Raw genomic sequence first — 27,171 nt, forward strand, 5'->3', positions numbered from 1 at the left:
AGCAAGGGAAATCAAGGATCCTGGTCTTTCTCTAATCTCTGGGCCCTTTTAACCTCCTCCCTCAATCAGACATGTTGAATATGCGTTCGGCTGTGTAAGGTTAAGAGTGGACGCGGGTTAAAACCTGTTTTTCTAAAATGGCAGCATTGGTGACAGATCAATGATTAATGTCATAGTCTGCCCACTCTGCGTACTTCTGGGAAATGTTTGGTATGTTTCTATAATGATGTAAAGGCAGCAATCATAAAGGATTGGCTAAACATGTTGTGGGTTCATTTAGTTAGACTAAGCACATGAGAACATTCACACAAAGGAACAAAGTTTGAAAGTAGCAGAGCTGGGCTGAGTGTTCTGCTCAAAGAAAACGTGAACTGAGACCTGGATTTAGTGACACACTTCCCTTCTCGTGATGTCATGCTGCAATCCATTAAAAGCATATTACAACACTCCCCCTTTCTTTTTAATCATACTTTACCTCCTTCCAAAGACATTTATCTATTTACAATACAATTTCATGTTTAGTTAGCATTACATAAGTCTACAGGACTGATGAATCTACAAGTCTCTAAAGTGTAGGTGATCTGCTGGTACACCCAGATCTTGTACTGGTGACCTTTGTCATGATATTCAGGTGAACATCACAGCACATACATACACACATAATGATGGACAGATCAACGGGCCAATCAACACACAAAACACGACAGCCAATCACGGACAAGAGCATACACAGTACAAAGCAGGGAACACGACACTTCCTGGGCACCCGAGCAGGCGAGGGCTCAGGGCACAGACCTCACTGCCAGCCACTCAGAGGTTTACCATGGGCTGAATCCCAGAGTTTAATATGTTAATAGTTCATTGAAATAAAACTGCGTTGTACCATTCGCAACCGTGTTGGTTCATCTGTGTGTCAGAGTACCCAACACTTCATGGTACCAGGAGTGATTTGACACCTACCCACAAATCTGCCATCCTGCGCCATGGACACCGTCAACACACCGCAGCCGCTGCAAGTCGCTGGGAACCTCGGCGTAAATTGGAAGCTGTTCAATCAGCGCTTCCAGCTCTTTCTGGAAGCCAACGAAAGAGAGAGCGCCTCGGACACCAGAAAGATCGCCATCCTCCTCACCACCGCAGGGCAGCACGCCATCCATGTCTACAACTCCCTGGTGTTCGCGGAAGGCGAGGACAAATCCAAATACAAGACGGTCCTTCACAAGCTCGACCAACACTTCAACGTTGAGGTCAACGAGAGCTTCGAGAGGTATGTCTTCCAGCAGCGCCTGCAAGGTAAGGATGAGCTCTTTCAGTCATTCCTCACCCATCTCCGCATCCTTGCGCAGTCCAGCGGTTACGACACCACCTCAGAGCCCATGATCCGGGACCAGATCGTTTTGGGGTCGCCTCGGGCAGCCTACGCCAGCAGCTTTTAAAAATAAAAGGCCTCACCTTAGCCTCCGCAATCGAAGCCCGTGTGCTGCACGAAAACGCGACTAGCCGCTATGCACAATTTCAGGCGACCAAATTGGCGCGGCGGGGTCCTTACGTGGCCGGATCGGCGAGCCAGGTGCCCCACGAGGCCGAACGGGTCCAGGCAATCGAGTTCCTCCCGGCCCGCGGCCCGGACGACGTCGGCCATTTTGCGCGCTTTTCGAGGCCTCCTGCGCTTGTGCGCGCCAAAACCTACGGCAACACTGAGGGACGTGATGCGCAGGCGCGCCCGCGCAAGACCGAATTGCACATGCGCAGTGGCGCAACGAACGTCATGATGCCATGATGTGTGGCAACTGTGGAGCTGCACATTTAAAGCGGCAATGTCCCGTAAGAACCCGACAATGTCTACGCTGTGGCAAAGTGGGCCACTACGCTGCCCGCTGTCGAGCAGCTCAACCTGTCAATCTTCCACAACTCCGACAACCTCGCAGGGACGTGCGGACCATTCAGCCTCCCCATTACGAATCTTGCCCAGACGACATCCCGACCGGTGACACAGATGACCGAGACGCCTTCCGTGTTGCGGTCATTGATGGGAACCAAGTTAACACGATCAATACGGGTGATGAATGGTGTGCCAACCTGACGGTCAACCGATCGCCGATAACTTGCCGCCTGGACACTGGCGCCTCCGCCAACCTGATAGCATGGTCCGCCTTCTACACCATGAAGGTCAGACCACCAATTTGGCTGTCCCAGTGCAGGATGGTCGACTACAACGGGAACGTTATCCCGGCTATGGGATCCTGCCAGCTCCAGGTGACACACAACACACACACGGCCACACTCTCATTCGAGATAGTCGGATCATCAAAGGACTCCCTGCGAGGCGCACAGGCATGCAAGGCTCTCCACCTCGTGCAACGAGCCCACTCTCTCTCTCCAGACGGAACGTCTGACTTCCCGGATGCAGAGTTTAACGCACAGCTCCAATCGCTCCTCGCCCACAACCAGGAGGCATTCGAGGGCATGGGAACACTGCCATACACCTACCGAATTCGCCTCAAACCGGACGCCATCCCGGTCATTCACGCACCTCGCAGGGTCCCTACGCCACTCAAAGACCGCTTCAAGCAGCAGCTGCAGGATCTCCAGGACCAAGGGGTCCTATCCAGGGTCACAGAGCCCACGCCGTGGGTCAGCTCCATGGTGTGTGTCAAGAAGCCCTCCGGCGAGCTCCGGATCGGTATTGATCCTAAAGACCTCAATCACAATATTATGAGGGAACATTACCCCATACCCAAACGGGAAGAGATCACGAGTGACATGGCCCAGGCAAAAATATTTACCAAACTGGATGCCTCTAAAGGCTTTTGGCAGATCCAACTGGATCCGTCCAGCCGAAAGCTGTGCACTTTCAACACCCCTTTCGGCAGGTTCTGCTACAACCGAATGCCATTTGGCATCATCTCGGCATCCGAGGTCTTTCATAGGATCATGGAGCAGATGATGGAGGGCATCGAAGGGGTGCGCGTCTACGTGGAGGACGTCATCATCTGGTCCACCACACCACAGGAGCACATCTATCGTCTCCAACGCGTCTTTGCGCGCATACGTGAAAACGGCCTGCGCCTCAACCGAGCCAAGTGTTCTTTCGATCAAACCGAGCTGAAGTTCCTGGGGGACCACATTTCCCGGTCAGGGGTCCGTCCGGATGCAGACAAGGTGAGCGCCATCACAGCCATGCCGCAGCCGGCAGACAAGAAAGCAGTGCTACGCTTCCTAAGCATGGTCAACTTCCTGGGGAAGTTTATTCCCAACCTTGCCTCCCACACAACAGCTCTGCGCCACCTCGTCAAAAAGTCCACGGAGTTCCAGTGGCAGCACACACACCAGCTGGAATGGGAGGAGCTCAAACTTAACCTCACCACTGCACCGGTATTGGTGTTTTTCGACACGTCTCGTGCCACTAAAATCTCGACTGATGCCAGCCAGTCCGGCATTGGGGCAGTGCTCCTGCAGCGGGATGACACTGCGTTAAGGGCCCCGGTCGCCTATGCATCGCGGGCCATGATCCCCACAGAGCAGCGCTACACGCAGATCAAAAAGGAGTGCCTGGGCTTGCTGACTGGTTTAGACAAGTTCCATGATTATGTGTATGGTCTTCCCCGGTTCACTGTTGAAACTGACCACCACCCCCTGGTCAGCATCATAAACAAGGACCTGAACGAGATGGCCCCTTGCCTCCAGAGCATCCTACTTAAACTCAGGAGGTATGACTTCCAACTGGTCTACACCCCAGGGAAGGACCTTATTATTGCGGATGCCCTATCCAGAGCAGTGAGCACACCGCCCGACTCGGGGGGGTTCGTCTGTCAGGTCGGGGCGCAGGTGGCCTTCACATCGGCAAATCTGCCAGCTGACGACTCCAGGCTGGCCCGTATTCGCAGAGAGACTGCGGCCGACCCCCTTCTACAACGTGTGATGCGCCACATGACGGGAGGGTGGCTCAAAGGGCAGTGCCCGCAGTTCTACAATGTCCGAGACGACTTGGCCATCATTGATGGTGTCCTTCTGAAGCTGGACCGGATTGTGATTCCGCACAGCATGCACAAGCTGGTCCTCGACCAACTACACGAAGGCCACCTGGGGGTCGAGAAGTGCAGACGGAGGGCCCGAGAGGCGGTATACTGGCCGGGCATCAGTGACGATATTGCCAATGTGGTGCTCAACTGCCCAACCTGCCAAAGGTTTCAGCCGGCGCAACCTCGTGAAACCTTGTGCCCCATGAGCTGGTGACGTCCCCATGGGCGAAAGTGGGTGTGGACCTCTTTCACACGCTCGGCAGGGACTATGTCATCATCGTTGACTACTTCTCCAACTACCCAGAGGTCATACGCCTGCACAATTTGACGTCGTCCGCTGTCATCAGGGCCTGCAAAGACACCTTCGCTCGCCACGGCATTCCGATGACAGTCATGTCGGACAATGGGCCCTGCTTCGCCAGCCAGGAATGGTCATCGTTTGCTGCCTCATATTGCTTCGCACACGTGACGTCCAGCCCTCTGCACCCCCAGTCCAACGGAAAGACGGAGAAGGGCGTTCACATTGTCAAGCGGCTCCTCTGTAAGGCTGCTGCTGCCGGATCGGATTTCTGCCTCGCCCAGCTGGCCTATCGCTCGGCCCCACTAGCCACTGGTCTCTCACCAGCCCAGCTGTTGATGGGTCGCGCCCTCAGGACTACTGTGCCTTCCATTCTGGTGTCCACAATTGACCATGCTCCGGTAATGCACAGGATGCAACTGCAGCGCGGTCGCCAGAAAAGGTCATATGACACACGGGCAACTGATTTTCCCGCCCTGGCCCCTGGAGACGAAGTCCGCATCCAGGTGGTCAGCACCTGCCGAAGTTCTCCGACGCGTGGCTCCCCGCTCGTTCCTGGTTCGCATGCCTGATGGATCCGTTCGTAGGCGCAATCGCCGGGATCTTCGCCTGCTTCCACGCTCGCTACGACACCTTACACCGACACCGTGCCCTCCAGTTGTTCCTGATATCGACTTTGTGGAGCTGCTTGCTACCATGCCCCTTCCGTCGTCGCCCGTGGCCAGGCCCGTTCCTCAGCCGGTGGTTCCAGACCTACCCTTGAGGCGGTCAACCCGAATTCGTCGCCCACCTACTAGACTGGACTTATGAGACTGTTTATACAATGAACTCATGCAACCACTTTGTTAATATGTTTATGTTCTTATCATTACAGCAATTCGTTTTATCGTTCAACATTTCCCCGTTCTTTGTTTATGGTACAACCTCGTTGTTATGCCACCCGACATCGCCCCTTGTATATAGTTTAGTCCCATGTACATGCTGTAAATATTGCACACACACACATTTAGCTACACTCAGTACACATCTCTATTTATAAACACGTAGGCACATAATCCTGTAAAAAAAGGGGGGATGTCATGATATTCAGGTGAACATCACAGCACATACATACACACATAATGATGGACTGATCAACGGACCAATCAACACACACAACACGACAGCCAATCACGGACAAGAGCATACACAGTACAAAGCAGGGAACACAACACTTCCTGGGCACTCGAGCAGGAGAGGGCTCAGGGCACGGACCTCATTGCCGGCCACTCAGAGGTTTACCATGGGCTGAATACCAGAGTTTAATATGTTAATAGTTCATTGAAATAAAACTGCGTTGTACCATTCGCAACCGTGTTGGTTCGCCTGTGTCTCAGAGTACCCAACACTTCAACCTTGTCCGGAGGTTTCTTTATTTGCTCACCGCGACATGTGGGATTGTCATTCTTGGGCGTTGTTCCTGGTTGTATTTGGGATCTTGTCCTGGGTACAATGGGACTGGATAGTGGTCGAGGAGCTGGAATGGATGTGATTTGTCCTCAGTGATGCCTCACCATTGCATCATTGTGCGCAGTGATTCTGTATGAACTTGGTCCAGAACAAATCCTTGTCACCTCAGCTGCACCTTTTGTGGGATCCTGAATGTGAACTTGTCCAAGTGTCAATTTGGCAATTGTGCACCCTGATTTTTATCACACACATTGGTCTTCCAGTTTCACAAGTTACTCGTTAATTTCTAAGAGAATGATGTTGACAAGAGTAGGTAAATTTATACACACTGATCTGCCAAACTTGAGGTCTGTCCACATTTGGGAATTAGGGATTTCACAGTGCAAGTTATTCATTTAGCTGGGCCCTTAGATCTAGGGTAATGAGGAGAAGAAGTATTGTGATCGATATTCCACTTCTCACACATATCCAAAATGGCTTCCCAATAAATTCTGGACTGTTATCCACAATGATCTCTCCAGACACACCAAATAAACTCAAAATAGCTCTTAGATTGTGTGTGACATATTGTGCAATTGTCGAATAATGGGGTATATGCTAAAGTAATCGTCAATAATGATGAAGTCAGTGCTGTGGACATGCGAGAGGTTGGATGTGATTTTTGATAAGGATGAGTAGGAGCTTCATATGGAATGAGTGGTTCTTTGTACTGACCTGGAAAATGCTCTTGACCTTCCTCACACTTCTTGACCACAACTTCAATGTCATTGCCCATACCTGGCCAATAGACTGTCTCTCTGGCGAGTCTTCTTATCCGATCTAAGCCCATGTGTGAGTGATGAAGTTAGTAAAGAATATCAGATCGCAAAGATCTTTGTTCTTTGTTGTATTTCAGTCTGATGACCTGCGTGCCTTTAGAAATAATTCCCCGGGAGATTGTCCCGGAAAGGCCAAAATGGTCTCACTTGTTCATGGTCTTGCTGAATTGAATCAGGCCAGCCTGCAATGATGGGGCGGGATTCTCCAATAATGGGGCTATGTCCCCACGCCAGCGTCAAGACGCGGGCATTTCACTGGACTTTGCTTCAGAAAGTCCAGAGTGATTCTTCAATCTGTAGGGGACTTGCAGGGCTCCGGAGCGCTCCTCGCAGCTCTGGCTGCGGATATGGGACCCTGCAGTTCCGGTCGGGAGTCGGCGCACGTGCATGGCGGTGGCCTGCGGCGGCGGCCCCGTGCGACATGGTGGACTCGCACCACGGACCATTATCAATGAAGTAGGTCCCCCCGAGATCGCGCGCGCCTGCGGATCGGTGCCGCCCAATCGCTGCCCTGGCCGTCTGTGAGGCCCCCCCCCCCGGAGAAGGATCCCCCCCCCCCACCACCAGGGTGGCTACGGACTGAGTCCGCAGGCGCCACCGGCCGTTCCTGACAGGCAAAACGTGGTTAGAGCCACGCTGTCAGGAACTCGGCCAGTTTTCCTGGGGAGAATCGGCGCGGGGGCCCCTGTCAATGGCCCCTTGCCCGCACCGCATAGACCGCGAGCGTGCGAATTACGGCGATTCTCCGGGGACCGGAGAATCGTGGGAGCGGCATCAGACCGGATTTCGGCATAAACGCCCATTCCCTCCCCCCCCCCCCCCCCCCCGCGGAGCCCCGGAGAATCCCACCCCTGGTTTTCCACAGTTTCTGTGTGTGGAATCTTTCACAGCTGCTTCTTGTAGCTGCTGGCATTTGCTTTGCACAGAATGTCCCAGATCAATTGGGAGAACATCTTCAAGATCAACATCAATTAAGTTAACTTGTAGAACCAAGGATATATCTTCAGTTTTCATTATCAATAATAATAATAATCATCTTTATTGTCACAAGTAGGCTCACATTAACACTGCAGTGAAGTTACTGTGAAAAGCCCCTAGTCGCCACACTCCGGCGCCTGTTCGGGTACACGGAGGGAGAATTCAGAATGTCCAATTCACCTAACAGTCTTTCGGGACTTGTGGGAGGAAACCGGAGCATCCGGAGGAAACCCACGCAGACACAAGCTGTCGCTGAGAAACATATTGACGATGTTCAGCTGTCTTTACATTTGTGACACTCTGCATCTGCTCATGAAGCGGTCGCTGGATTCTGCTGTCGTAATGACGTGAACTCTCGTCGATTAACACGGATGTTTAACCTGATTCTGAACCAGTCTTCCAATCTAGTCCAGATTTTGGGGGGAATCCTTTAGTTTTTCTGTTCTTAATGCTGATGTGTTCTGCCTGTGCAGACCTTCAGTCCCGATTGAGAGGCGAATGTTTACAGCTTGTTTGTCTGGTTTCAGCAGCCTCACATCTCGACACTGTATAAACATTCTGGATTCGGATAGCAGGTCAGCTGCATCCAATTCAAACTGGGGGATTTTGACAATATCCATTTGAAATTCCTTCCCCGACCGTACCTGGGATTAGTGTTTCTGTGTCTGCTTTTGTGGACTTTTCCGAAGCTCAGTCTGTTAGAATCGCAACCTTCTCCGGACTGATTATTTGTTTAAAAGGAACCATTTCTGCACACGTGGTGTGTTTCTCTAATGATACACATGTGCCAATCACTCATAAGGGATTTGGTAAACACATTGTGGGTTCATTTATTAAGACAAGGCACATCAGCTCAGTTATTCATTAGGTATAAAGCTTGAAGACATCAGAGCTGTGTGTGCGTGCTGTGCTCAAAGCACGAGACAAACTAAAGCTGGATTGCATGACATACTTCCCTTCTAGTGATGTCATGCTGCAATCCCTGAAAGGTATTTTGAAATATGTGCCACGAACCCATCACCAACATGGCAGCCAGACCCCAGCTAACACACTTTACAGTGTGTGCATGTATCACAAAATCCATTTCAAAACAGCACCCAATAATCCAAATTCCCCCCCAATCCCACCATCTGGTCCTTTCTGTTTGTAAATCTGGCTGAATGCAAATTCAGTGTCTTCTCCCTGGTCACTTGTATTCACTCTGGGACAGCATAGAAACATCCATAGAGAATAGAAGCAGCAGTAGGCCATTCGGCCCTCGGAGCTGCTGCCCCACTCATCGCGATCATACCTGATCATCAAATTCAAGGTAGATCTCTGGGCTACACACCATCGATAGGGAGGAGGTTGGGAAGGGCCCTGTGGAGCTGGTAGTGAGGCAATAGGCACTCTAACGTGTTCTGCAGGAGCCTCCGGTCATGTGTGATATGAAGAAAGCTCCAACTGAACAGAAACAAACCAAACCAGTCCCAACGCAAGGTGAGCTTGAAGGAAATCGGGGCATCCTACTCGACTATTGATTGCTGTTCTACAGAACAGCAATATTGAGTGGCTAAATATCCTGTCAATTAGGGGGGCCAATGCGACAGATGGACATTGGCCACTCAGATTGCAGGCTACCCAACAAATGAGCCTGTCCCCTTCCCCTTCCTGGTGATCAGCACCATGTGACCCCCCCCCCCCCCCCCCTCTCCCAGGCCCTGCTCCCTCCAACACCCATGCACAGAGACAGCAGTGTGTGTAAATACCAGATGCACTGCAACAACTCAACGTCTACAACACTTTCCAAACCCACGACCACTGCCACTGAGAAGGAGAAGGGCAGCAGATACCTGGGACACCAACAACTGCAGCTTCCCCTAAAGCTACTCACCACCCTGACTGGGAAATATATCAGCCGTTCCGTCAGTGTCGCTGGGTCAAAATCCTGGAACTCCCTCCCTAACAGCACCGTGGGTGTACCTACACCACATGGTCTACGGATGATGGCCAATAGATGCTGCCCTTGCCAATAGTGCTCACACTCCCAAAAACAAACAATAATCACAGCTAATCACCAGGTGCTGTGTTCAAGTTACTGCTTGTTTAGGGGAGAGGAATTTGGCAATGTTTGAGAATATTCCTTTTCAGCTGAAACACAGCTAAGCTGCCTTTTCAAATGGGAAGATAAGGATCACTGAGCAAGTGTTGCATTGAGATACAAGATGCTCATTCACTCCGGGGAAAGTGCAGAGGCAAGACAAGGCAAGCATGTTCCCCTCACTGTCCTGCTTCACCTGAAAATCAACAACACACACGTTCTTTCATTGAGGCCAACTCCCTTCATCAGTAAGAACAATGCAGCAATTGGTAATCGCCCGCAGCCTCCTTTTGTTGTTAATAACTGGACTTTCAAACCAAGGGCAGGTAGAGTCAGAGGAAACCATGTTGCTTAGCAACATACCTGGCGTTCCGGAGGCACGCGAGGAGCCGTAAAACGGACCCCTTGGTCGAGAGGGTCCGATTACTACATGCTAGTGACGGAGTGTTCCAGTCACCGAAGGTTCTGGAAACTGTTGCTTCTCTGAGGCAAAGTGTTGATTGGATATTCAAATTGCTTCTCTTTCACCCTCAGACGCTGACTGGACTTCGCCAACGTGGACATCCTGGGTTGCCCATTTTGTTTCACAACTTGAAGCATTAAACCTGACTTTACATCAGGAATGGGTTCATTGCTGGGTTTCTAACGCTGAGCTGCTGGATTATACTGGGCAGGAGTTAGGCCGGATTGTGTAACCAACTCCAGTTTGTACAGACCCTTAGTCTAGCTCCATCTGGAGTGAATCTGTTGCCTCGCCTCCGCTGGATCAGGAGGCTGGCCATGGATCGGAATGGGCTTGGGAGTTCCGAGCTGAGACTCAATCCAGGGACTGACCTGAATATCCTGTAGTAATTGACAAAGTGGGTGCATCTCCAGGCAGCTTGTCCTCCCAGTATCTTCACGCAGAACGCTGTCTCCATTGCCGGCTGCACAGTGGTTAGCACTGTTGCTTCACAGCTCCAGGGTCCCAGGTTCGATTCCCGGCTTGGGTCACTGTCTGTGCGGAGTCTGCACATCCTCCCCGTGTGTGCGTGGGTTTCCTCCGGGTGCTCCAGTTTCCTCCCACAGTCCAAAGATGTGCAGGTTAGGTGGATTGGCCATGATAAATTGCCCTTAGTGTCCATTAGGTGGGATTGGGATTGGGATTAGGTGGGATTAATCCCCCTTAGGTGGGATTGCTGGGTTGCGGGGACAGGGTGGAGGTGTGGATTTAAGCGGGGTGCTCTTTCCAGTGGCCAGTGCAGATGGGCCAAATGGCCTCCTTCTGTACTGTACATTCGATGATTCGATGATTCAGAATTGTCACAATAAAGGCAAAATCCGGCTCGTTAGCTCGGACTCGGTCTCTGCAGGTACTGCCCTGGCCTGCTGAATATTGGCAGCATTTTCTGATTTCATTCAGGTCCCACCAGCAGTTGATTGTTTGTTGTTGGGTTAAGGACATGAAGGGATCTGGAGCAAAGGCAGGTAAATGGAGTTCAGGTCAGCCAGCATCTAGCAGAATGGTGGAGCAGATTCAAGGGCTGAATGGCCTTCTCTCGTTGCTATGACCAACGTACCGTTAGTGCAAACCGGCCTGTGTGCATTGCAGGGGCTCCTGCCCCTTTATTGTGACTGAAGGGACCGGGGCAGCTTTGTGTGCCCCAGTTACAAACCCCGCGACTGTCCTTATTGATTTTAAATCATGAGAAGCCAGCAGAATGTCCGTCCACTGGGGTGGGGACAGAATTCTAGCAGTTCAGGGGAGGGGGGGGGGGGGGGGGGGGGGCGGTTGTGGGGTGGGGACACGAAAGTGGAATAACCGGACCCTACAGTTTCTGTCCTTATGAAGTTGTGATGAAAAATTAACTCTGTTTACCATTGTTAGTGACCTCATCAAAACAAAACAACTCGTCAGGCACAAAAGGCCTTTTAACAAAGACCAGCTGATTATTCCGTAACATTCCATCCAAATGGTCCCTGGTCTTCCTGCTCCACAGGAGTCTCCTCCCATCCTCCTCCACCTCGATGGGTGACATTCCCGGCCTCACAGCCGCCGGAAACAGACTTCGCAGTGAGGTGGAGAATCAGCGGTTGTGAAGTTCGTCGCACAGCGGTTTCCGATGCTCCAGCCCTTCGCTGGCGTTGGGATCGAGAATCGCACCCCGTGCCAGCGGGAGGATAGAAATGCGACATTAACACCCATTTGTGTCCACATAGCGGGCCGGGCACCCAATTCTCCAGGTCCGCATGAGTCTCCGCTCCTCTGGGCCGGGAATCACGTGGGCGAGAATTACTACAGCTATCGACAAGTGAGGCACTGACCTTGTGGACTTCGCGGTGGGCCAAGGGAGTAACTCTTTGGGCAGCACGGTAGCACATGTGGCTTCACAGCGCCAGGGTCCCAGGTTCGATTCCCCGCTGGGTCACTGCCTGTGCGGAGTCTGTACGTTCTCCCCGTGTGTGCGTGGGTTTCCTTCGGGTGCTCCGATTTCCTCCCATAATCCAAAGACGTGCAGGTTAGGTGGATTGGCCGTGATAAATTGCCCTTAGTGTCCAAAAGGGTTCGAAGGGGTTACGGGGATAGATGGAAGTGAGGACTTAAGTGGGTCGGTGCAGACTCGATGGGCCAAATGGCCTCCTTCTGCACTGTATGTTCTATGTTCTTTAAGGAAGTTGTCCCCAAAGTCCATCCGAGGGCCATCCCTCCCATCACAATGCCAGATCTGCCCACCCAAACCCCATCAAACGCCTCCCACTACCCCCACCAGAGAACCTCTAAATAAGCAGACCCCCACAGAGACCCCCTAAAAAAAGAGCCCCCACAGGGACTCCATATATAAAGAGACCCCCACAGAAATCCCCTATACACAGAGACCCCCTAAATAAGGAGACCCCAACAGAGATCCCCTATACAGAGACCCCCTAAAAATAGTGTCCCCACAGAGACCCCCTAAATAAAGAGACCCCCCCCCCCCAGAAGAGAGACCCCTGTCTGGAAGCTAGAGAGCAGTCCAGACAGAGGCAGTGAAGACAATCACTGCATTAACACTCACCTGGGCAATACACCTGTTGGCTCAGGTACAGGAAACAGCACCTGTCAATTCCTGGAAGGAGAAAACCAGTCAGCTGGGTTTAAACTCCCTCAGGTGTTTGAGCTGCAAGGCTTTCATTCATTTCTCTTTGATATTGATTTTACTAGGCTGTGATTGACAGCTTCCACACACACCAGCTGTCAACACTGTTCCATTCATCTCCCTTCACGATGGAGTAACTTTGAAGTGCTCTGACAGTAATGTTTGTAAACATCAAGCTTTGGTTGACAGCTCTTGGACCACTTTAAACAGAATTAAGTGCTTTCCAATCACCTCCCTTCACGTTTGAGTGGTTTTGAAGTGAGCAGCTCGAAATTGACAGCACTTAACCTACTTAGGGAGCCCGTGCAACCTTGCTATTGGGCCGTCAGCTCAAAATCGCGGCCCGATAACAGGATTCTGTAGGGAATCTTTCATAATCCTCACCACAAATGAATTTGCATGGCTAAGGATTGGGGATGGCTTCCTCGCTGGGAGCTCAAATCAAGCACAATTCAGCTCCAGTGGGAGAGCATGGCGCTGAATTTTCCGCCGGCGGATCCTCTGTTTTGCCGGCAGCCCGCGGGTTTCCCGATGGCGAGGGGCTGCCCCACAATGGGGAACCCCATTGATCAGCCGGTGTAACGGAGAATCCCGCCGGCGTGCTCTGGTATGGCGGGATGGAGAAATCACCCCAGGGTCTCCCAAACGGAGAATTTCGCCCATCGTATCAACATATCCTTCTATTCCTCTCTCCCAAATCTATTTGTCTAGATTCCCCTTGGTGGAGGATGGAGAACGAGAAAGCACAGATTTAAAGTGATTAGCAAACGAAGAAATGGAGACATGAGGAGAAACAGATTCATGTGGAATGTACTGTCTGTGAGTGTGGTGGAGACAGATTCACACAGCGAGTGGTTAGGATCTAGGATGTACTGTCTGTGAGTGTGGTGGAGACAGATTCACACAGCGAGTGGTTAGGATCTGGAATGTACTGTCTGTGAGTGTGGTGGAGACAGATTCACACAGCGAGTGGTTAGGATCTAGGATGTACTGTCTGTGAGTGTGGTGGAGACAGATTCACACAGCGAGTGGTTAGGATCTGGAATGTACTGTCGGTGAGTGTGGTGGAGACAGATTCACACAGTGAGTGGTTAGGATCTGGAATGTACTGTCTGTGAGTGTGGTGGAGGCAGATTCACACAGTGAGTGATTAGGATCTGGAATGTACTGTCTGTGAGTGTGGTGGAGACAGATTCACACAGCGAGTGGTTAGGATCTGGAATGTACTGTCTGTGAGTGTGGTGGAGACAGATTCACACAGCGAGTGGTTAGGATCTGGAATGTACTGTCTGTGAGTGTGGTGGAGACAGATTCACACAGTGAGTGGTTAGGATCTGGAACGTACTGTCTGTGAGTGTGGTGGAGGCAGATTCACACAGTGAGTGGTTAGGATCTGGAATGTACTGTCTGTGAGTGTGGTGGAGGCAGATTCACACAGTGAGTGATTAGGATCTGGAATGTACTGTCTGTGAGTGTGGTGGAGACAGATTCACACAGCGAGTGGTTAGGATCTGGAATGTACTGTCTGTGAGTGTGGTGGAGACAGATTCACACAGTGAGTGGTTAGGATCTGGAACGTACTGTCTGTGAGTGTGGTGGAGGCAGATTCACACAGTGAGTGGTTAGGATCTGGAACGTACTGTCTGTGAGTGTGGTGGAGACAGATTCACACAGTGAGTCGTTAGGATGTGGAATGTACTGTCTGTGAGTGTGGTGGAGGCAGATTCACACAGCGAGTGGTTAGGATCTAGAATGTACTGTCTGTGAGTGTGGTGGAGGCAGATTCACACAGCGAGTGGCTAGGATCTGGAATGTACTGTCTGTGAGTGTGGTGGAGGCAGATTCACACAGCGAGTGGTTAGGATCTGGAATGTACTGTCTGAGAGTGTGGTGGAGGCAGATTCACACAGTGAGTGGTTAGGATCTGGAATGTACTGTCTGTGAGTGTGGTGGAGACAGAGTCACACAGCGAGTTGTTAGGATCTTGAATGTACTGTCTGTGAGTGTGGTGGAGGCAGATTCACACAGCGAGTGGTTAGGATCTGGAATGTACTGTCTGAGAGAGTGGTGGAGACAGATTACATTGAGACTTTCAAGGAGGAATGGGATCTGAAAAGGAGGAATGTGCTGGGTTACGAGGACAGACAGGGGGATGGCACTCAGTGAATAGCTCCTATGCAGAGTTATTTCAGACGCAAAGGACCAAATGGTCCCTTTCTGTGCCGTACCCATTCTGTGAATCTCTGATTGTATCCACACCATTCAAATCAACCACTCCCTTTGGAAACGAGCTCCACATTCTCACCCCTCTCTGGGTAAAGACATTTCTCCCGAATTCCCGATTGGAATTATTGGGACTATCTTACATCGATGGCTCCTACTTTTGATATTTCCCCACAATCGTGTGCAGACTAATAACGAGTGATGTAGAGGAACTCTGATTCGCTGATACCTGGTGGATTGTGCAGTCACTTTTGACCCTATCGTTCGAGGATTGTAGCTCAGCAACAGCAGAATCATTAGCAGAGGCTGCTGGTCAGGAAAATTGGGGAAGAGGTTAACAGAATCACAGAATGCTCAAAGCACAGAGGAGGTGTGCCCTGCCCGTAGCGTCGATGCTGGTTGTGATCTGAAATTGTTGAATTCAATGTTGCATCCAGATAATTGTAACGTCCCTGATACAAAGCTGAGGCCCTGTTCTTCCAGTTTCTAGCTGATTAAACACTTATAATAATCAACTTCAACACTCGGTTCATTGATTCCCTGTCCTTCTTTTCTCATTTAATTTCTCCCGCTTGCTGTATCCTACCACAGATAATTCTTTACCTTCTTCCTCCCCTCCCCCCTCTTCCTGGCTGTATTTGTTTAAACCCCCATTACGTTACTAAATGGTCTCAGTTCTGACAAAAGACCTGAAGCATTAAACGTGTGGAATCCTCCCCTTCTGAAGTCTGGTGGCAGGAGAGGAAGTAGGAGTGGAATGGGAAGACGTTCGTGTCCCCGTTCAGCCATCACTTACACACCCGTGTGGAGCACGGGAATTCTTACTGCAGGGGGAGGCAGACAGCCATGTTCTCCGCCATCACCTCAGGGGGCTGTAGGTCTGTGTGACATGCCGGTCTCTCCTATCTCCCTTTAACCTTCCTCCCAGGTTCACCCTACTCCTCCCCCCCCCCCCCACCCCCACCCCCACTTTCCAGCCCTCACACAACTCGTGTTACCAGCACCTGAAATGACATAGAGCAAGTGAAAAGAAGACTCAGAGATAGTCACCATCACCTTTTTCAACCTCCCGTGTTTGGTTCTAACTATGGTATGGGGAAGAAACTGATTGGTGAATTATTCTACTTATAATAAATAGTTTGTAAAAGTTAGGTTATGGCAGGGCAGCTTAGCCGAGTGCAGTGTGCATCCTGTGACATGTGGGAATTATTGGACGCATCATCTGACTTAGATAAACAGATCTGCAGGAAGTGTCACCAGCTACAGGTGCTTGAGCTCTGGGTCTCGGAGCAGCGACTGGAGTCACTTTGGTGCACCTGCGAGGTTAGGAACATGGACTGCATGTTTAGGGATGTGGCCACACCACAGGTTAGGAGAATGCAGGTAGAGAAGGAATGAGTGACTGCCAGGGACTCTGAGAGAACCATGCCCTTACTTCAGGAGGGCCCTGAGTTGATCTCGTTCACTAACCGGTTTTCCATTTCGGAGACTGGTGACGGTGATGGTTCTTTCGTGGATGCAGGAAGAGCCAAGTCTGTGGCAACATGAACAGCTCAGCTGCATAGGAGAGGAGAAAGAAGAGTGGGAGAGCAATGGTGATCAGGGATTTGTTCGGGGAAGAGACAGACACTTCTGCAACCGTAGACGTGACCCCAGGAGGGGGTGAAGCCTCCCTGCCGGGGTCAGTGACATCACAGAGTGGCTGCAAGACATTCTTCTGGAAGGAGGGTGATCAGCCAGTGGTCACGGTCCGCACTGGGAACGACATAGGTAGGAAGAGGGATGAGGTCCAGAAAGCTGATTTTAGGGAGTTAGGCAAGAAATTAAAAAGCAGGACCTCAAAAGCAAGGATCTCAGGATTGCTCCCAGTGCCAAATGCCAGAGAGCATAGGAGTGGGAGAATTGAGCGATTGAACATGTGGCTGGAGAATTGGTGTAGGAGGGAGGACATCTCTGTGGCATTGAGACTGGTTCTGGGGCAGGTGGAACCTGTGCAAGGTGGGCAGGTTACACAGGAGCGAGACTAATATCCTGGCGGGGAAATTCACTAGTGCTGTTGGGGAGGGTTTAAACCAGATTGACAGGGCGGAGGAAACTGCAAGGGAGCTCGGATTGGAGGGAAGGAAAACTGGTAACAGGAAGTGGAAAAGTAGTCAGTGAAATGAGAAGGCTGAAGAGGTAAAGGCAACACTCAAATAAGATCAGAATGTGGCCCAAGATTAAAAAGGCTCAGTTGATGGAACTCTGTCTGAATTTACACAAGGTAGATGATGTGAAGGCAAAAATAGAGGTTAATGGGTAGACATAATTGCCATTAAGAAGATCTGGATACAGGGTGTTTGTGATTGGGAACGGAATAGTCAAGGACATTTATCATTTTGGAGGATAAACAAAAAGAAAAAGGAGATGGGGTAACGCTGTTAATAAGGGACGAGATCAGTACGTTAGTGAGAGAGGATCTTAGATTGAAGAATCAAGTTGTAGAATCAGTTGTGTGGGGCTGAGAAATAGCAAGGTGCAGCAAACACTGGTGGGAGTTGTTTAAAGGTCACCGGACTGTAGTGATGATGTTGGGGCACGGTATAAATCAAGAAATTAGAGCTGCACATAACATGGGCAATACAATGGGCAATTTCGATTTACACATAGGCTGGGTAAACTAAATTAGCACTGATGGTGTGGAGGATGAATTCCTGGAGTGTGTGCGGGTTTCCGGAGCAGTACATTAAAGAACCAAGTAGGGATTTGGTTATGTTAGATTTAGCATTATGTGATGAGAAAGGGCTAATTAATCATCTTGCTGTAAAGGAGCCTTTAGGAAATAGTGACCATAATATTATAGAATTTTACATTTAGTTTGAAAGTGATTCAGTTCACCCTGAAACTAGGGTCTTAAATCTGGAAAAAATGAAACGACTAAGGTATGAGGGGTGAGTTGGCTATGGTGGATTGAAAAATACATTAAAAGATTTGACAGTAGAAACACAATGGGGCGTATTTAAAGAAGTTTTACATAGTCCACAATTATTCATTCCACTAAGAGACAAAAACCCAACAGGAAAGGTAATCAACCGTAACAAAAGAAGTTAAAGATTGCATGAGATCAAAGAAAGTGGCTCATAAGATTGCCAGAAAAAGGGGTGAGCCGAAGGATTGGGAGCAATAATTTAAAATCTAGCAAAGAAGGACTAAAAAAACTGATAAGGAATGGGGAAAGAGAATATGAATGTAAGCTAGCGAAAAAAAATAAAGGCGGAGTGTAAAAGTTCTTTAGGTCTGCCGAAAGGGAAAGATTAGCATGGATTAGTGTGGGTTCATTACAGGCGGAGACAGGGGAATTTATAATGGAGAAATGATGGAGAAACTAAAGAATTACTTTGCGTCACGGGGGAAAATTCAGAAAATCTCACAGAGAGGCTCGGGAGCCAAGGGACTTGTTAAAATGAGGAGTTGAAAGGACTTAGTATTAATAAACAAGCAGTACGTGAAAAATTAGTTGGATTGAAGGTTGATAAATCCCCTGGACCAGATGAGTTACATTCCAGGGTGCTGAAGGAGGTGCTTCAGAGGTAGTAGATGGATTGATGGTTATATTTCAAAGTTCTATCGATTCTGGAAAGGTTCCTGCAAACTGGCGGGCAGCAAATGTAACCCAAATATTTAAGAAGGGAGGGATGGAGAAAATGAAAAATGACAGGCCTGTTAGTTTGACATCAGCAATAGGGGAAATGTGTGGATCTCCAACTGCTCCTCTGTTCCTCTGAGTCAAGTTGTGAGGTCCTCACGAAGGTGGAAACAATAATGCGTACTCACCTCAAACCCGTGGAAGGAGTCACGTTCGCCAGGTGCACTCTGCTTAGACACAGCAGTAAAAGTGAATGTTCTAACTGATTTGGAGAGGACCTTAGTTCTAGTGAGGTGACCGAGAACTGATTTCCTACAGTTCGTCCCAACATTGGGAGACTGATTTTTGGCCTCAAGTCAAATTAGGTTCTCCCGCCCGTCATGCTCCCCCTGTAAAACACAACAGCATGGCGTGGGTGAGAGACGTCAGGAATATGCAAATGCTTCTGAAAGGGAGATTCAGACAAATCAACAAATAAATGTCCCCTTTATTGTTGGAATCAAGGGAACTCGGTGCATCAATTTGATTGGGTGGAAATGACCTGACAAGGTAACCAAACAATTAACCCTTTCCTTTCAGGTTGACAAGACCGCTCTAAATAAGCGACACCAGCAGGGCTGGTTAATGCAGATCACCGACAACCTGGATCAATGTGTAGCTCAAATCAGGTACGGCCAATCTCTCTCGGCATCACACAAACCCAATATCCCCTCCCTTAACCCCCAGCCCCAACTTCTCTCCGCGTGGGCAGCACGGCAGCACAAGTGGATAGCACTGTGGCTTCACAGCTCCAGGGTCCCGGGTTCGATTCCCCGTTGGGTCACTGTCTGTGCGGAGTCTGCACGTTCTCCCCGTGTCTGCGTGGGTTTCCTCCGGGTGCTCCGGTTTCCTCCCGCAGTCCAAAGATGTGCAGGTTAGGTGGATTGGCCATGATAGATTGCCCTTCGTGACCAAAAAGGTTCAGAGGGGTTATTGGGTTACGGGGATAGGGTGGAAGTGAAGGCTTAAGTGGATTGGTGCAACCCGATGGGCCGAATGGCCTTCTTCTGTTCTGTATGTTCTAAGTTCTATGTTCTATCTTCCAGCCTAACCTCTCCCCCAGTGCCACCTTCTCCCCACATCTTCCAGCCTCACCTTTCCTCTATATCCCCCAATCACACCTTCTCCCCACATCTTCCAGCCTCACCACTTCTCCATATCTCCCAGTCCCACCTTCTCCCCACATCCTCCAGCCTCACCTCTCCTCCATATCCCCCAAACCCACCTTCTCCCCACATCTTCCAGCCTCACCTCTCCTCCATATTCCCAAACCCACCTTCTCCCCACAAACCAGGGAATTACAGATCAGTGAGTCTCACACCAGTGGTAATATCCACTTGGAGAGGCAAGGTTTGATCAGGGATAGTCAGCATGGCTTTGTCAGAGGGAGGTCATGCCAAAACGAATTAGATTGATCTTTTCGAGGAGGTGGTTTGGTGTGCAGTTGAGGGTAATGGAGTAGATGTCATTTATGTGGATTTCAGCAAAGTAATTGACAAGGCCCCTCATGGGAGACGTATAAAGAAAGTAAAAACACATGGAATCCAGGGTCCCTTGGCAAGCTGCATCCAAAGCTGGCTCAGTGATAAGAGACAGAGGGTGGTGGTAGAAGGCTGTGTGACTGGAGGCCGGTGCCCAGTGGCGTACCACAGGGATCAGTGCTGGGTTCCTTGTAGAAGCAAATGTTCAGGCGATGATAAGTAAGTTTGCAGATGACATAAAGATTGGCCGGGTGGTTAATAGTGAGGAAGAAGGAGCACGGTGGCATAGTGGTTAGCACTGCTGCCTCACGCCACCGAGGTCCCAGGTTCGATCCTTGCTCTGGGTCACAGTCCGTGTGGAATTTGCACATTCTCCCCGCGTTCGCCTAGGTTTCGTCCCACAACCCAAAGATGTGCAGGGTAGGTGGATTGGCCACGTGAAATTGCCCCTTAATTGGAACAAATGAATTGGGTACTCTAAATTGTTTAAAAAATAGTGAGGAAGAATGTCTTCAATTGCAGGAAGCATGGTAGCACAGTGGTTAGCATTGTGCCTTCACAGCGCCAGGGTCCCAGGTTCGATTCCCTGCTGGGTCACTGTCTGTGCGGAGTCTGCACATCCTCCCCGTGTGTGCGTGGGTTTCCTCCGGGTGCTCCGGTTTCCTCCCACAGTCCAAAGATGTGCAGGTTAGGTGGATTGGCTGTGCTAAAGTGCCTTAGTGTCCAACAAAGGTTAGGTGGGGTTACGGGGATAGGGTGGAAGTGTGGGCTTAGGTAGGGTGGTCTTTCCAGGGGCCGGTGCAGACTCGATGGGCCGAAAGGCCTCCTTCTGCACTGTAAATTCTATGATTCTAAGAGAGACGGGTTGGTTAGATGGGAAGATAGTCTTAATGTAAGGCTACTTGTGACAATAAAGATTATTTATTTATTTTAGATGGAATTTCACCCTGAAAATTATGAGGTGATGAAATTTGGAAGGAGTAACAAGACAAGGAAGTACTCAATGAGTGGCTGGACACCAGGAAGCTCAGGGCCACAGACCAAGCAGACCAAGGCAGGCCAGCAGCACGGTTCGATTCCCGTACCAGCCTCCCCGAACAGGCTCCGGAATGTGGCGACTAGGGGCTTTTCACAGTAACTTCATTTGAAGCCTACTTGTGACAATAAGCGATTTTCATTTCATTTCATTTTCATTTCATTCAGAGGCATCTTGTCCACAGATTACTGAGGCGGCAGGACGGGTTACTAGGGTAGTTGAGAAGGCGTACGGGACACTGCCTTTATCAGTTGTGGAAGGTTATGGCGGAGCTGTACAAAACTTTGGTGAGTTCACAGCTGGAGTACTGTGTGCAGGTCTGGTCTCCTCGCTATAGGAAGGAGCTGATTGCTCTGGAGGGAGTGCAGAGGAGATTCACCAGGATGTTGCCTGGGCTGGAGCGTTGCAGCTATGAAGAGAGGCTGGTTAGGCTGAGGCAGTTTTCTTCAGAGCAGAGAAGGCGGGGGGGAGGGGAACATTGAGGTGGAAAAGATTGTGAGGGGTACGGCCAGGGTGGATAGGAAGCAGCTGTTCGCTTCGTTGAAGGGTTAATAACGAGGGGGGCATCATTTTAGGATGTTGGGCAGAAGGTTCAGAGGGGATTTGAGGAACAACATTTCAACCAGAGGACGGTGTGAGTCTGGAATTCACTGCTTGGGAGGGCAGTCGAAACATAGGAGCAGATGGAGGCCATTCGGCCCTTCGAGCCTGCTCTGCCATTTCTTATGATCATGGCTGATTGCCCAACTCAATAGTCTAATCTCGCCTTCCCCCTTTGCCCCAAGAACCATATCTAACTGCTTATTAAAACATGCAATGTTTTAGCCTCAACTACGTTCTGTGGTAATGAATTCCACAGGCTGACCACTCTCTGGGTGAAGAAATTTCCCCTCATTCCTGTCCTAAATGGATTATCCTGTATCCTCAATCCTCAGATGTGCCCCCTGGTTCTGGACACCCCCATCACCTTCTTGCGTCTACTTGTCCTATTAAAATTTTATAGGTTTCTATGAGATCCCCTTCATTCTTCTGAACCCCAGTGAATACAATCAGTCTCTCCTCGTACGTCAGTCCCACCATCCCAGGAATCAGTCTGGTGAACCTTCGCTGCACTCCCTCGAGAGCAAGAACATCCTTCCTCAGATAAGGAGACCAGAACTGCCCACAATACTCCAGGTGTGGCCTCACCAAGGCCCTGTACAATTGCAGCAACACATCCCTGCTCCTGTACTCGAAACCTCTCGCTATGAAGGCCAACATACCATTTGCCTTCTTTACCTCCTGCTTTACCTGCGCGCTTACCTTCAGTGACTGGTGTATGAGGACACCCAGGTCCCGTCGCACACTCCCCTCTCCCAATTTATGGCCAGTCAGATAATAGTCTGCCTTCTCGTTTATGCTACCAAAGTCAATCCCGGATCAGGGAGTGAAGTCAGAACCACAGGCAGGATTATTTCTGTAAATCTCAAAGGTTCGACTGCTGCCCCACAAGGATAATCCCAAGCGCATTGCCAAGGGGGTGTCGAGCACAATGGCAAAATGGCAGCCAATGGCTACCTTATGTTAAAGGACCATCATTTGCATAATACAAGGGCCAAACACCATGGATATTTGGACCACAGGAGGGTCCTCTTTTAAAATGATGACAGGTCCAGCTAACTGTACTCTCAGGCCTTTAGCACCTTACCACAGCTAATCTGGTCAAGTTTACATTCACCCCTTCCCTCATCTCTCAGCCCTTTCTCCGTCTGACCATCACTCAACACAACTTGCCGTCTCTCTATTAGAAAGATCCGGAAAGTAGTCCGCACCGAGCCCAACAGGCTGAGTCAAAGGAAAAATAATTAATGCAGCAGAACAAAAGTGCAGAGCAGTTACTCTGCTACAGTGGCCAGCTCACAGTCCATGTCCCTCCAGATTTAGACAGGGTGTAGAAGGGAACGCCCCATCCCTCAGTGGGGGCATCTGTATTCCCCATAGTCCTTTTGGAATATCAATCCCCCAGTCTCATTAGTGTCCCGTGACCTGCTTAACCCCAGATTATGACACTCTCCTTCAATGTACCTCCGTAGAAAACGAATCTACACTTCAACGGGCCACACAAATGGCACAGTGGTTAGCACTGTTGCTTCACAGTACCAGGGACCCTGGTTCGATTCCCGGCTTGGGTCACTGTCTGTGCGGAGTCTGCACGTTCTCCCTGTTTGTGCGTGGGTTTCCTCTGGGTGCTCCGGTTTCCTCCCACAAGTCCCAAAAGACGTGCTGTTAGGTGAATTGGACATTCTGAATTCTCCCTCTGTGTACCCAAACAGGCGCCGGAATGTGGCGACGAGGGGCTTTTCACAGTAACTTCACTGGAGTGTTAATGTAAGCCTACTTGTGACAATAATAATGGTTATTATTATTATCAACTTCCCTTGAGCTAAAATAAAATTTCTGCCTGACTTCTCTGAGTCATGATTTCCTGATGTTTCCCTGAGATTCAAGTCTTTCCCTCCAGATACCAATGTGACATAGGATCCAGGGGAGGCCATTCACTGCTCCAACATTCAGTTAGATCATATCCGATCTGCTTCTTAATGCATCTTCCCGACTTTACTGTAACCCTTGATGCAGAAAAGTCCAGCAATCCTAATATTCTGGATCCAACCTTTGTCCTAACCCTAACCCTAATTTCAATCGATATCAAACGAGGATAATTTGACTATTTTCTTGCAAAAAGTCATTTTGAATCCCCCCCCCCGCCCACCGGCAATTTATACAAAACTCTGAATGCCTCACCTGCCCTCTCTTCCTCAATGTGCTGAGATTAAGGTGCATCAAGCAAGCAACTTGATTGACCAGAGTAGCAGCAGGAGTGCTTTGGGACATGTTTGTGAGGGCTTGTATTGATGCTTCCCTGCCAAGCCAAGTGCGGTTAACAGAATAATAATCTTTATTATTGTCACAAGTAGGCTTACATTAACACTTGTGGGAGGAAACCGGAGCACCCGGAGGAAACCCACGCAGACACGGGGAGAACGTGCAGACTCCGCACAGGCAGTGACACAAGCCGGGAATCGAACCCGGGTCCCTGATGCTGTGAAGCATCAATGCTAACCACTGTGCTACCGTGCCGTCCACAGAAGCCGGTGTACCACAGCTCTCCAACTCACTTATGATTACAAGTAGCTGGTTGTGCAAACCAGAGGTCATATCCTGAGATTTCGACTTGGCAGCGATGCACAACTAAGTGGGGAGCCCATCAACATTGATTGGTGCGGTATGGGACAGACACTCCTTCTAATGCATGGAGAATAGGAATGGTGGATAAGGCAGAAGATCCTCATATGTTAGTAAGATAATGGCACAGAAGGCGGAGACCAGCAAGGTGCGGGACACATTTATTTAATATATTCATTTATGGGATGTGGACGTCGCTAGCTAGGCTAGTATTTATTGCCCACCCCTAATTGCCCTTGTCAAGATGGTGGTGAGCTGCCTTCTTGAACTGCTGCACTCCGTGTGGTGTAGGTACACCCACTGTGCTGTTAGGGAGGGAGTTCCAGAATGCCCCAGCGACAGTGAAGGGACGGCGATATATTTCCCAGTCGAGATGGTGAGTGACTTGGAGGGGAGCCCCCAGGTGGTGGGGCTCCCAGGTATCTGCTGCTCTTGTCCTTCTAGGTGGTAGAGGTAGTGGGTTTGGAAGGTGTTGTCTGAGGAGCCTTGGTGAGTTACTGCAGTGCATCTTGTAGATGGTACACACGGCTGCCACTGTTCGTCGGTGGTGGAGGGAGTGAATGGAATGGCTGTTTGTGGAAGGGGTGCCAGTCAAGCGGGGCTGCTTTGTCCCGAATGGCGTTCAGCTTCTTGAGTGTTGTTGGAGCTGCACTCACCCAGGCAAGTGGAGAGTCGGGAGGTGAGTCACTTGCTGTAGGATTCACAGCCTCTGACCTGCCCTGGAACCACTGTATTAATGTGGCTGGGTCCAGTTCCGTTTCTGATCAATGGTAACCCCCAGGATGTTGATTGTGGGGGATTCAGCGATGGTAATGCCATTGAATGTCAAGGAGCAGTGGTTAGATCCTCTCTTGTAGGGGATGGTCATTGCCTGGCACTTGTGTGGCACGAATGTAACTTGCCACTTGTCACTTGTCAGCCCCGAGCCTGGATATTGTCCGGGTCTTGCTGCGTTTGGACAGGGACTGCTTCATTATCTGAGGTGTCGTGAATGGTGCTGAACATGGTGCAGTCATTCGCAAACATCCCCACTTCTGACCTTATGATGGAAGTGAGGTCATTGATGAAGCAGCTGAAGATGGTTGGGGCCTAGGACACTACCCTGAGGAACTCCTGCAGTGATGTCCCGGAGCTGAGATGATTGACCTCCAACCACCACAACCATCTTCCTTTGTGCCGGGTATGACTCCAACCAGCGGAGAGTTTTCCCCGATTCCCATTGGCTCCAGTTTAGCTCGGGCTCCTTGATGCCGCACTCGGTCAATTGCTGCCTTGATGTGAAGTGCAGTCACTCTCACCTCACCTCCAGCTTATTTGTCCAGGTTTGAACCAAGGCTGTAATGAGGTCAGGAGCTGAGTGACCCTGGCACTCCAGATGTGCAACTGGTTCTGATCAAAAACAGCATCAGCGTCTGAAACTGGGGTAAATGGAATCTACCACTCAGCCTTGGAGTGTCACAGTGCCGACAAAACATCTGGAATAAATGCACAGGATGGAAACACTCCTTTAATGTTGGACGTGAAAGAAAAGTGGATCAGACAGATGGAATGTTTTTGTGAAACCTCAGCTTGCCATTGCGTGTCGGTTGTGAAAGGAATCCCATAAGTTCCTTTTTGCATTAATTATTTCCAGCCAGACAAGGTGGAATCTGCTGTGTGAGGTTTTTTTGTTTCTGTTTCAAGCTGTTTGATCCCTCTTGCCTCTCTCAGTTTCTTTCTCCCTTTGACTCTTTCTATTCATCTCTCTCTCTCTCCGTCTCCTAGTTACCTTTTCTCATCCGTTTCTGTCTCCTTCGCTGCTCTGACTGCTCTCTGAAGGTGAAATGAGCCCTGGTTGGGTCTTCACTGGCTGGGCACCATGTAAAACTGGCAGATGACTTGTGGAATCCCCCATCCCCAGCCTCTCTCTCTCTCCGGCTGCCATAGTTCCCTCCAGTTCTTTCCCATTTTTCATCCTTTGTCAAGTTCAATTGATCTAAAACTCCATGAGAATCCGAGAAATAGGAGCAGGTGTAGGCCACTTGAGCCTGGTCCCATTCAATAAGATCACTTATAAACATAGAAACATGGAAAATAGGAGCAGGAGGAGGCCATTCGGCCCTTCGAGCCCGCTCCGCCATTCATCCTGACCCGGCTAATCATCCAACTCAGTAACTGTTCCCGCTTCTCCCCCACATCCTTTGATCTCTTTATCCTCAAGAACCAAATCTAACTCCTTTTTGAAAACATTTTGGCCTCGACTACTTCCTGTGATAATGAATTCCACAGGCCGACCACTCTCTGGGTGAAAGATTTTCTCCCCATCAGTGTCCTAAATGGTCCACCCCGTATCCTCAGACTGTGACCCCTGGCTCTGGACTCCCCCACCATCGGGAACATCCTTCCTGCATCTACCCTGTCCAGTCCTGTTAGAATATTATAAGTTTCTATGAGACCCCCCCTCATTCTTCTAAACTCTAGCAAATATAATCCTGATCGATTCAATCTCTCCTCATACGTCAGTCCCACTACCCCGACAATCAGTCTGGCAAACTTTCGCTGCTCTCCCTCGAGAGCAAGAACATCCTTCCTCAGAGAAGGAGACCAAAACTGCCCACAATACTCCAGGTGTGGCCTCACCAAGACCCTGTACAATTGCAGCAACACATCCCTGCTCCTGTCCTCGAAACCTCTCGCTATGAAGGCCAACATACCATTTGCTTTTTTTTATCACCTGCCGCACCTGCCTGCTTACCGTCAGCGACTGGTGTACGGGGACACCCAGGTCTTGTTGCACACTCCCCT

General features: G+C 50.0%; 1 protein-coding gene across 3 annotated transcripts in view; it reads left to right on the forward strand.

Annotated features, from left to right (window-relative positions):
- uroc1 (urocanate hydratase 1) overlaps window positions 1–27,171 on the forward strand; it is a 247,599-nt gene that overhangs the window by 110,985 nt on the left and 109,443 nt on the right. For all 3 annotated transcript variants that reach the window (XM_072473093.1, XM_072473094.1, XM_072473095.1), the window contains one exon: window positions 19,189–19,277. In XM_072473093.1, coding sequence (XP_072329194.1) covers window positions 19,189–19,277 — 89 coding nt within the window. The remainder of the gene's footprint in view (window positions 1–19,188; window positions 19,278–27,171) is intronic.

The sequence above is a fragment of the Scyliorhinus torazame genome, chromosome 13, assembly GCF_047496885.1.
Source record: "Scyliorhinus torazame isolate Kashiwa2021f chromosome 13, sScyTor2.1, whole genome shotgun sequence".
NCBI lineage: Eukaryota > Metazoa > Chordata > Chondrichthyes > Carcharhiniformes > Scyliorhinidae > Scyliorhinus > Scyliorhinus torazame.